We start from the raw sequence: 12,434 nt of genomic DNA, 5'->3' as shown, positions 1-12,434 counted from the left end.
TGCATTTTCACCCGGAAGAAAGTGTGTTTTTAACTGGGATATACAGGAATTTTTTTCCCTGATCCACGTATACACCCGGAATAGATGGTAATATTTCCATGTTCCAAGCTGTTCATAAACATTTGTCATGTATGTCTTTTGAAAAATTACAGAAACTAGTCCCCACCCCCCACCCCCTTTCCCCTTCCCTTGGCTCACAAGTGCACGCATTCATCCGCCCCCTCCGTAAGAGAAACACGTCACGCACACACGATTGCCACACTAGCATCTTGAGAATGGTGTGTGTGTGCTGGAAGCCTTATGTGAGTGTCTTTTAATTGTGCCCTGTTTGCAACTTGATGTGTCTTGTTTGTGGTAATAGCAATCCTTTCTTTTCCTACGTTGTTGATATTCCTACCTGGAGTTTCCATTGTTAGATCACAAATAGTTCAGTCGTTTTATTTCATAGTACTTTGTCACCCACGGGATACAACTATTTAAGCAGAGAGGCTCAGCATCTATAGGAAATCGTACAAAAACAATGATGATATCACTAGGAATGAATTCTGGAAATACATTTAACAGAGACTACAAAGTGATTGGTTTTCACTGTGTTTTGTGGTTAGGCAGCATGGTATCAGTCAGTAATGATTGTATACAGTTTTATATGGATGCTTAACATGGCATGCCATGTATTGTTACAAAGCAGATATCTTCTTCTCATGCAGGTGTTCAGTATAAGTTCTGAAGTTAGCTCCACCATAACATTTGCAGTAGCTCTAGTTGCTCTAGAGTAAGGTCCGGAGTGACCTGGCCATTAGTGTTCTGGTGTCACTATAGATATTGTTTTAATTTTTAATTTGGAGTATGCCCAGTCAAATCTCAAGAATTGCTTACAGTACCTTTGTCTGCCAATTGTAGTTTGTAACAAATCCTTTATACAACATATAAGCATTACACATTTATTTAGTTACTAATGCTGCACATTGTTGGCAGATTTATAAAACTTTTTGGATAGCTTTGATAAGGTAACTCAGATTTAACAACTGCCAGTGCTAGAATTACTGTAAGTTTGTATCTCACTCATATTACCCATTGTACATGACAGTTTATTCTGTTTGATGTTTTACATGCATTAGTTGACTGGGTTTTCAGAGGTGCATTTTCAGCATGACAATACTGTTCATTTTGACCATGATATGACTTTGATCTTTCACATTGTTTAGTGTTGGCCTCTTAGTTTGTTCAGTAACAAAATGTAAATGCTATTTATCCACAGTGTCACCTCCACCCTATTAATGCAGTTGTGGTTGAAATAATTGTTCGAAAAGATGATTTTGATGGTGTCAGTTAGTTTGAAGCGTGGCTAGATGTTATTAGTCAGTTTGAGGATATGGTGACTGATTCAATTAATGAGTAAGAAGAAAATATAAACATGCAATAATGGTATTATTTTGTGTGTCATTGCTGGTCTTAGTTCTCCCTCTGTAGGTAAGATTAGCTGAAGAATGTAAACATACTCCTTCGATGAAGCTGTACGCCAGTTTTTGTGAAATATTAAGACAGAGCAACTATTGTGGGCTATGGGCATTATGAGCAATCTACAGACCTATTGGAAAATTTACTCCAGCTGCTTTATTTTAATGTTGTTGTTTTTCCTTTCTGGGCATTTAAAGGAGATATTGTAGTGTGTTCATTACATTGCATCACGTTTAAATGTTATCAGTGCATGAACATTATTGGAATTTTTCTTGTTACACTACGCTTTTCACCACTGTTTCACAAGTTATTGCGCACTGAGAATACAGAGTATATACAAGCCCTCTGTACTGTGTGCACAATAATAAAGTAACATAAGACAACCCAGGTATTGCAACATGTAATTTTTATGTAAATTTAGCATGTGAAGAAAGTGTGGAAGGGTCATAAAGCTCATCAAATATGATGTCATATATTAAACACCTATTCAAAGGGTTTACGAGGTGCTTATGAGTCTCCAGAAGGAAAGGCTGTGTGAGGGTACATATTCGTAAACTCTGATGAAACGTGGGAAATATTTCACTGTTCTGCTAGACCAGCTCTTTCCATTGATCTATTCATGCGAGCTGGTTCACACTCAAGCCACAACAGTAAGCTGGCTCAGAGGTAATAATGATATGGGAAGGGGAGGAGAGGGGAGAGGAGGGAGGAATTGGAACAAGATAGCTCTTCATTAAAAACTGCTGTCGAAGAATCTATTCTATAGCTGCTAATGTTATTTCTACAGAGATGTATCACTTCACAATGGCTAATTGACACCTCTTGAGGTAACTTTATTTTCTAAGACTGTTGCATTGATGAGCAATTGAAATGAAACTTAAATTTCTTTTAACTGACGAAGTGCATAACATGGAACATGAAAGTACAAAACAAGCTATTTCGTACTACTGATGTAGCCTTATGATTAATTCATTTTCAGACAGAGTTTAAATTAATATCAAGTTGTATTTTGTGACTATTTTATTCACATGTTAAGCATGAAAATACTGCATGTCAATGAATACTACTTATTTTGCTTTTCAGTAAGCATCAGGTCTTGGGTACCACTTTCTGAGTGCTACTAATCTGAAGATAAGCTTTTAAGATGAAGTCTGTAGGCGGATTTAATCTTCTTTTTTACGGAATAAGGCTTGCCCACACAAGTACGCAAATACAAACATTGAATTAACCACAGCTGCAAACTTGTGAAGTCATGAAAGTTTATGTTGAGGAAAATTCCTGCGCAAGTCTGCTAGACTTATTTTATTATAGGACTTATTGCACAACTGCCTGTCACTCTGCAGATCTGTAAGTTCTATCTGTAGCAAGAAATCGTACTGTGATGTGTTGTAGATTTATGTTGCTATGTCTGACCTTCGCTGTGAAGTTGCTAACCCAGCCATCATACTACTTTTCATTGATTTAAAGTGAGTTGCTCTCCACATTGAGCACTGTGGTGTAAGTATATACACTTGCGTGCAAGGCTACTGCAAACCTAAAACATTTGTCTGAAGACAGTGGCATAGTTTGCCCTTTCCTGCACTACATAATGACGTCTGATTGATCAGTTTTACCTCGGGCACTCACTTTGCAGGTGGTGAGTACTTGCAAAAACAGAAGGGAAAAAGTTAAAGTGACAAATTAAAGCCATTTAAAACTTTCATTTGTAATAGTATTAAAAAAAAAAAGAAAAAAAAAACAGTAACAGTGTAACAAATTTTTTGCAGTGTTGACGAGCATAAGCCTTGTTGACAGATAATATAAACCTACAAGTTACTTTTAATTAAGATAACATTTTTGTTTACTTCATTGTATACAGAAACTCGTAAAACGTTTTACTGCTACAGAAGCAACAAGAAAAATTCAGCAATTTGCACCTCATAAGTTTTGAACCTGAACATGAATCTAAAACTCGGCATGGAGAGTATAGTGACTAGAATAATTCAAGAGCGACACGATTGTGTATCTAGCGACTTATGAAATGGAAGTCAATGTTTGCTGCAAAAAGTATAATCCACATTGGATCTTGAAATGTGGGATCCTTAAATCAACATACGTTAACCTGCTGTGCTGCGAATGTTGGGTTGGTTCATTTCTTGGTCTGAGCGGATCTGAAAGGGAAGTTTGAATCGCAGCAGTGCCAACAACCCAAGTGACCATTTGATGTGGCTAAACTAAAAGACAAATAAGTAGGAAGTACATTTGTAACCAGCTTTAGAAATCGATTCCAGGCACTTCAAGAACAACCTGATGAAGCGGAAACACAGTGGTTTAAATTCAAGGATTCTCTGAGTACAAGTGCTGAAGAGGCATTTGAACAACAGAAAAGAACACAGAAACAGTAGTGGATTCAAGGCCGAACTTGGCATTGATAGACGAAAGAAAGATGGCAAAGCAACAATGCCAACAAGCTAAATATCAAGAAGAGCTTCAAGTAACTATATGAAAATACTCAGAGTGGAAAGATAGAGAAGTTCAAAATGCTGCCTCTCAAAATGACACCAGGTCATTATAACACACCATTTGCAAACTTGCTGAAACCCACAGTTTTTCAAACTCCCACACAAAGGATAAAAATGGCAAACTTCTGCTGACAAAAGATGAACACGCTGCCCATCGGGTTGAGTACTTTAAAGAAACTGTAAACTAGCCCGCCTCTCTTAATGCTGACAACATTCCAAATGAGACAAATGCAAGAGCTAATGGTAAAAGCAGGTGATATAACAGAAGCACAAATGTGAGCAACGGCTACAACACTTAAAAATCATAAAGCAGCTAGTTTAGATGAAATTTCATCTGAAATTCTGACATATGGAGATCCAGACTTAATTCACCTCTGCAATATGTGTTGGCAAACAAGGCATGTTCCAGTAGACTGGAGGTGCAACATCATTGTTAAACTATGAAAGAAGGGAAATCTAACCAAATTTACAACTTGCTTCTCTTCGTACCATGCAAAGTCTTTTGCCTCAGTCTTCTAAAAAGGATAAAAGAAGCAGCAGATTGTTGACTACAAGAACGGGCTGGCTTTCGATGAGGGAGATCCAGTTCTGAACAAATATTATTGTTCTATGAAATGTAATAGAACAATACATAGATTTCAACTAGCCACTGCACACAACCTTCATTGATTTTTTTTTTTTTTTTAGCAAAAAGCTTTGACAGTATATACATATTGTAAGCCTGTATGGAATCGCTGACAGTCACACTGATGTTTCCAGAAACCTGTATCTAGATTTTAGTTGCTGAATAAGAACGGAAGATGGGTACACCCCTTTCTGACAATTGTCAGAAGGGATATATTTTGTCACTATTCCTTTTTATATTAGTCATAGTTTATATTGTAGTGTAGTTGGAATAGATAGTTCCTGCAAATTACTATGGGTAGAGGCTATACTCATCAGCCGTACCAAAATAATAATTGGCTCCTTCTATCGACCTCCCGACTCAGATGATATAATAGCTGAACGCTTCAAAGAAAACTTGAATCTCATTACAAATAAGTACCCCATTCATACAGTTATAATTGGTGGAGACTTCAATCTACCCTCGATTTGTTGGCGAAAATACATGTTCAAAGCCTGTGGTAGACAGAAAACATCTTCCGAAATTGAGCTAAATGCTTTCTCTGAGAATTAGTTTGAACAATTAGTTCATGAGCCCACACGAATTCTAAATGGTTGCGAAACACACTTGACCTCTTAGCCACAAATAATCCTGATCTAATAGAGAGCGTCATGACGGATTCAGGGATTAGTGAACATAAGGTCATTTTAGTGAGGCTCAAAACTGTATCAACCAAAACCACTAAAAATAAATGCAAAATATATCTATTTAAAACAGCAGATAAAAATTCGCCTGATGCCTTCCTAAGAGAGATTCTCAATTCCATCCAAGCTAATTATGTAAATGTAGACCAGATATGGCTCAAATTCAAAGATACAGTATCGACAGCAATAGATAGATTCATACCGCGTCAGTTAGTAAGAGACAGGACTGATCCACCATGGTACACAAAACACGTCAGAACACAGAACACTGTTGCAGAACAATGCAAAATCCCAAAGACTGGCTAAGTTTCACCGAAACTTGAAATTTAGTGTGGACGTCAATGCGAAATGCCTTCAATAGTTTCCACAATGAAATATTGTCTCAAAATATGGTAGAAAACCCAAAGAGATTCTGGTCATATGTAAAGTACACCAGTGGTAAAAAACAGTCAATACCGTCACTGCACGATAGCGATGGAAATGTTACCAAAGATGGTGCCACTAAAGCAGAGTTACTAAATACAGTTTTCCGTAATTCCTTCACGAAAGAAGATGAAGTAAATATTCCAGAATTCGAAAGCATAACAGCTGTTAGCATGTGTGACATAAAAGTAGATATCTTAGGTGTTGCGAAACAACTCAAATCACTTAAGAAAGGCAAGTCTTCCGGTCCAGATGGTAGACCAATCAGGTTCCTTTCAGAGTATGCAGACACAATAGCGCCTTTCTTAGCAATCATATACAACCACTCAGTTGACGAAAGGTCTGTTCCAAAAGACTGGAAAGTTGCACAGGTCACACCAATATTCAAGGAAAGAAATAGGAGTAACCCATTGAATTACAGACCCATATCACTGACCTCAATTTGCAGTAGGATTTTGGAGCATACACTGTGCTCGAACATTATCAATCACCTTGAAGAAAATGACTTTTTGATTCATAACCAACATGGATTCAGAAAATATCGTTCTTGTTCCTTCCCATGAAGTAATAAGTGCTGTTGACAAGGGATCTCGGATCAGTTCCGTATTCCTAGATTTCCAGATTTCACGAGCGACTATTAATCAAATTGCGTGCATATGGAGTATCGTCTCAGTTGTGTGACTGGATTTGTGATTTCCTCTCAGAGAGGTCACAGGTCGTAGTGATAGACAGTAAATCATCGAGTAGAACAGAAGTGATATCTGGCATTCTGCAAGATAGTGTCATAGGCCCTCTGCTGTTCCTGATTTATATAAATGACCTAGGTGATAATCTGAGCAACCCCCTTAGATTGTTTGCAGATGATGCTGTAATTTACCGTCTAGTAAAGTCATCAGATGGTCAATTCCAATTGCAAAATGATGTATAGAGAATTTCTGTGTGGTGCGAAAAGTGGCAATTAGCACTAAGCAAAGAAAAGTGCGAGGTCATCCACATGGGTACTAAAAGAAATGCGATAAATTTTGGTTATACGATAAATCACACAAATCTAAGGGCTGTCAATTCGACTAAATACCTAGGAATTACAATTGTGAGCAACATAAATTGGAAAGACCACATAGATAATATTGTGGGGAAGGCGAAACAAAGACTGCGCTTTGTTGGCAGAACACTTAGAAGATGCGACAAACCCATGAAAGAGACAGCCTACATTAGACTTGTCTGTCGTCTGCTGGAATATTGCTGTGCAGTGTGGGATCCTTACCAGGTAGGATTGTCGGAGGATATCGAAAAAGTGCAAAGAAGGGCAGCTTGTTTCGTGTTATCACGTAATAGGGGTGAGAGTGTCACTGATATGATATGCGAGTTGGTGTGGCAGTCACTGAAACAAAGGCGGTTTTTTTTTTTGCGGCGAGATCTATTTACGAAATTTCAATCACCAACTTTCTCTTCTGAATGCGAAAATTTTTTGTTGACATCCACCTATGTAGAGAGAAATGATCATTATAATAAAATAAGAGAAATCAAAGCTCGAACAGAAATATTTGGGTGTTTCTTTTTTCCACGTGCCATTCAAGAGTGGAATGGGAGAGAAGTGATATGGAAATGGTTCGATGAACCCTCTGCCAGGCACTTAAGTGTGAATTGCAGAGTAACCATGTAGATGTAAATGTAGCCTTCATAATGAGAACAACTGTAGACAGCTCCAACATGGACACATGTTGTAATGAGCAGTTTAGACTTATGGATGTGGATTTTGCTGATGACATCATTTTTCTGGTATCAACTGCACAAAGTTTACAACTAATGACTACCAAGTTGGATGGAATTGCCAGTTCTGTAAGGCTAAAAATAAATGGTGCTAACACAGTGTGTGTAAAAAGTGGAAATGTATCTACCCAAATTTTAGTGCAATAGAAAGTAGCATAAAATGTTGGCTGATTTCCATATCTCAGAGGGCTTATCTGTGATAACCCATGTCATAGATGCTGAGATCATCAGCAGACTTAGGAAACCTTCCGCAATCTCTCAACGAATGCGAACCATCTAGCAATTTGACTGTATAAATCTGTCCACATAACTTAAGCTGTACTACTCTATCGTCTTACTGATGGTCATATACAATGTGAGACTTTGAAAACGCCGTTAAAATTAGTGAACAAGCTAAATATTTTTCACCAACAATGCTTGAGGCAAATTTCGTAGATCAGCTGTCGTGGCCGCATTCTAAATGATGAAGTACTGAGAAGTAGTGGTCTATGCAGCCTGCACACAGTTATTGCTGAAAGAAGATTGAAGCTTGTGGGGCACATTCTGTGTATGAAAAATGGAAGAATCGCCATTCGTCATTGTTGTGGGAACCAACGGCATCTGAAAATGAACTTCTGTGAACGGATAGTAATTGGGAGGAAGCTGAAAACTTGACGGATGATCGCGTTATCTGGAGGAAGATTGGTGCCCAGTATGCTACTTAGCATTGAAGGAAGTAAATCCAGAGTCATTGTATAACCACTTGGAGCACCATGTTGATCATAGCCAATTGGCTCTAACAATGAACAGAATGAAATCTTTGATGAGGGCTTAGTGTAACTGCAGCTTTGCATAATAGTTTTGAACTTCTGTTGTGATGTCTACACCATTGGCTTAAAACGGCAGTGGAAGAACACTGAGCTACATGGTGTGCACTCTATGAACTCCCACCACATCTCCCATTTTGATGAGCATATAACGGCCTTGCTGATATGCTTTCTTTAGCATCTTGGTGAGGTACAATTTTCTCTTATTTCTTCTTTACTCAGTCTTTAGTGCAGGCTGTTCCAACTCTGTTCCATATGATGCGGGCACTGCCAGGCATCCCTCAGCTTGCTTGCAGAAAGACACAGCTAGTGCAGGCTACCTGCCAGGTGACTCTATTTGCACATTTCACATTTTTTAACCATGTGGCCAATCCTGCTCACAAGTGCTCGGCCAGCCCCAGCCCAGCTGCCTGACTGCCTGAACATCAGCCTTTTGCCCATCTGTGCCCATGGGTGCTTGGCTGCCTGCCAGTGGGCACATGAGCTGGAACAGCCTACTTTAGTGGACCCTCTCCTGATGTCTGCTGATGATAAAAGTGATAATCCAAGCCTTAATGTTTCTTTGCAATGTCTGGTTGAAATAAATTATTCGAGCTCATCTTACGTTGAAGTGTTGGACTAGTGAAGGTTGAGGCCAGCGTGGTTACAAGAACAAAGGATATGTTGTTGGGAGAGTTCCCACTTGTAAAATCCAGAAAAGCTGGTGCCAAATGGCACAAGTTGTGAAGTCAAGCACATTGTGTTAGACAGCATGTTAAGCAGTTATGTCTTCCAACTGTTTTTTGACCACAGTGTGGCAATGACTATTGGATCAGACAGACAGCTTGTTCGTGGTCATACCCAAGCAGAGTGGCACACAGTGGTTGTACAAGGGCGAATCAAGAAGTAAGTTACACTAGCTCATTGTGAGAGCACACTGTGCGTCGAGACCGTGGTCACTGTGTTGCACGTGACAGTAACTACTTATATGTCCGGTTCAGAGCGGGCATGGCTCAATGGTGCGTCCACTGGGTGTTCACTCCAAATTGGAAGTGCATGCAGTGATCAGATTTCTATGGAATAAATAGCTCAAATGCATGGACATTCATTGTGAAATCATTGCAGTATATGGTGAGTGTGCAGACTCTTGCCCAGGTATTATAAAGTGGTGTAAGCAGTTTGACACTGGATGTTCAGATCTCAGTGATGAATATCACGAAGGCAGGTCGAAATGCGCAGTACTGTTGCAAATGTTAACTGTGTGGATGTGATCATTAGAGAGGATCGGCGCATAAAGCTGCAGGAAACTGCTGAACATTTGATATGACAGGGTCCACCAGCATTGTAAACTGTGTGCCAGTTGAGTCCCACAGCTGCTCACTGATGTGCACAAGGGACAACATTGGCATTTTTGGATTGATATTTTGTGGTGAATCATCATAGGAGATGACACGCGGGTCCACAATGCCCCCCCCCCCCCCCCCTGAAACAAAGAGAATATCGATGGAATGGATGCACACCACATCACCACAATGAAAGAAGGTCAAGGTCCAAACTTTCGTCAGGAAAGGTGATGGTGACAGTGGTCTTTGACACTAAGGGTGGATGTGGATTTTATGCTGAAAGACATGACAATAAACTCTGCAAGACATGACAATCAACTCTGCTTCATTTTGTCAGACGTTGCACCGGTTCCATAAGGCAATTTTAAAAAAAAACCTGACAGATAAAATTGAGCACCAGTGTGATTTTGTTGCACTATAACGCAATGCCACACACGGCTTGCTTAATGTCAGAACTGCTGCAGTGATTGAAGTGGGAAGTATGGCAACATCCTCCATACAGTTGAGGCCTAGTGCCATGCGGTTATCATGTGTTCGACAAGGTGAAAAAGGATCTCGCTGGACAACAATTCTGAAATGATGAGGAGATATAAGCAGCTGTATCCAGGTGGTTACATAGGACTTGACTTTGACTGTTTCATGGGCTGTGCCATATGGATTTAATTTCAAATGTAATGTAAATGCATCCGGAACTGAAAAGTTGGTTGGTTACCCATTCTGAGAAATGCCCCTTGGGGACTTTGTGGTAAAGTGAACTTACATTGTATATTGTCATAGCTGTAGTGCCTGTGTGTGTGTGTGTGTGTGTGTGTGTGTGTGTGTGTGTGTGCGTGCATACTTTAATAAATGGCCATAACTTGGAAGTGTAAATTACTTTTTGATTCACTCTCATACCTAAATTGATGGACCACATGGCTGCTTTAACAAGTGGCTCTGCCTTTGAGGCAGGAGATGCCTGTGACAATACTGGAGTAGGTGGTAGTAGGAGGATGTGTGGGACAGGTCTGACAGGGTAATGAGCCATGAAGAAAGGGTTTGGAGACAGGGGTAGAATTAGGATGGACAAGGATATTGCAAGGCAGGCAGTGAAATAAAACTATGAGAGGGATGGGGAGGATATTTCCCATTCCAGGACACAGTGTGAGGGATTCAAAACCCTGGCAGAGAGTGTGATTCAGTTGCTCCAGTCCTGGCTGTAGTCACAAGGGTGGTGCTCCTTTGTGGTCAGACACTGGGTATGTGGAAGATGGTAGGTAATTGGTGAGACATGGTGCGAAAGATCTGTTTCTGTACGAGATGAGGAGGGTAATTTCGGTCTGTGAAGGTATCAGCGAGACTCTTGACATATTTGGAGAGGGGCTGTTCATCACCACAGATGCGACAATCATGAGTGGCTAGACTGTATGGAAGGGATTTCTTGGTGTGGAATTATTGTCAGCTGTCAAAGTAGATGAATTGTTGGTGGGTGGTAGGTTTGATATGGACAGAGGTAGTGATACAGCCACCCTTGAGGGGGAGGTCCATATCCCTGCAATAGTCCTAGATGAAAGACCTGTGCCATACATCCTCCATTACCACCTACACCAGTCCTGGCACAAGTTTCTCCTATCCCTTCAAAGGTAGGACCACATGTGAAAGTGGCTATGTGGTCGTCTACCAACCGTCTACCAACCTGGCTGCAACTACTGTGCAACATTCTATGTGGACAGGGCCACTAACAAGCTCTCCATCCACATGAATGGCCATTGCCGAACTGTGGTCAAGACATAGCTGGTCAACTCAGTTGCTGAGCATGCTGCCCAACACGTTGTACTTGACTTTCACTGCTTCATGGACCGTGCCATACGGATTTCAATTTAGATGTAACATAGACAGTTAGATGTTGACATCTGGAAAATGGTATGTGTGAAGTTGCTGATTGAAGATTAGTAGCAATCATGGTTCATACCTTGTTAAAACACTTGAAAAGAGCACTGGCCATGAAAGGTTATGGTCCAGGTTTGAATCTTGTTAAAACGGTATTAAACTGTCAAGAAAATTCAGAGGACTGAAGAATGAAAGTTTCATTTTAGTGAGCTTAAGTGTTTCTGTTTAATGTCAAAACTAAGTGTCTTCCGAACTAAAATTGGTTTCCACAGTGTGAGGGAAAATTAATATTGCAATGATTACATTACAGATTGCCATAACATTATCATGTGACCTTAACAGATGTGGATTAATTGCAGTAGTTTGTGCTACTGAAGTATTATTAATATTTTTTATCTTCAAAATTATATTAGTAATTTGTAGATTTTTGAAAGTATAAACTGGTGTTGGATGCAAACTGTATGTCAGATATTGGTACACTTGCAATTACAAATTATGTTTCAGTTAACACCTGAAAACAAACAGAAACCTAATGGGGACTTGTCAAACAACCAATCTGAAACAGCTGCACAAGAATGTCAGCAATCTGCTGCTACTGCTGCTGCCACTGCCCCAGCTGATGAAACAAAGGTAAAGATCCATCCTGGCTATACAAGAGATCAGATCAGTTATTTATGTACTGTACCTTTTATTTGCCTTTCTTTCTTTCATTTAAAAAAATTACATAAATTATAATTCTGATTACATTACTTAAATCCCAAATTTATTAGCGTTTACAACACTCAATTGCACTGCATTTTTGTTTGCTCCATCAGATTGTGGATGTTCAGGAATCCTCTATAGGAGCAAAGTTGTTCAGAATGTTTTAGATTGGAAAAGGCAGATTAATAGCAGTTCTTTAACTAGAGTGATGGGGCACTGATACTCGAGTCTCCATTTATCCAGTCTTCTAATTTATTTGATTGCATCCACTGATGATG

General features: G+C 39.6%; 1 protein-coding gene across 2 annotated transcripts in view; it reads left to right on the top strand.

Moving 5' to 3' along the window:
• LOC124713109 (G-protein-signaling modulator 2) overlaps positions 1–12,434 on the top strand; it is a 144,176-nt gene that overhangs the window by 53,206 nt on the left and 78,536 nt on the right. For both annotated transcript variants that reach the window (XM_047242924.1, XM_047242923.1), the window contains exon 10: positions 11,959–12,084. In XM_047242924.1, coding sequence (XP_047098880.1) covers positions 11,959–12,084 — 126 coding nt within the window. The remainder of the gene's footprint in view (positions 1–11,958; positions 12,085–12,434) is intronic.

Source organism: Schistocerca piceifrons, chromosome 1, assembly GCF_021461385.2.
Source record: "Schistocerca piceifrons isolate TAMUIC-IGC-003096 chromosome 1, iqSchPice1.1, whole genome shotgun sequence".
In the NCBI taxonomy this organism is placed as follows: domain Eukaryota; kingdom Metazoa; phylum Arthropoda; class Insecta; order Orthoptera; family Acrididae; genus Schistocerca; species Schistocerca piceifrons.
The sequence above is the reverse complement of the archived record's forward strand: the minus strand, read 5'-3'. Positions and strand labels throughout refer to the sequence as shown.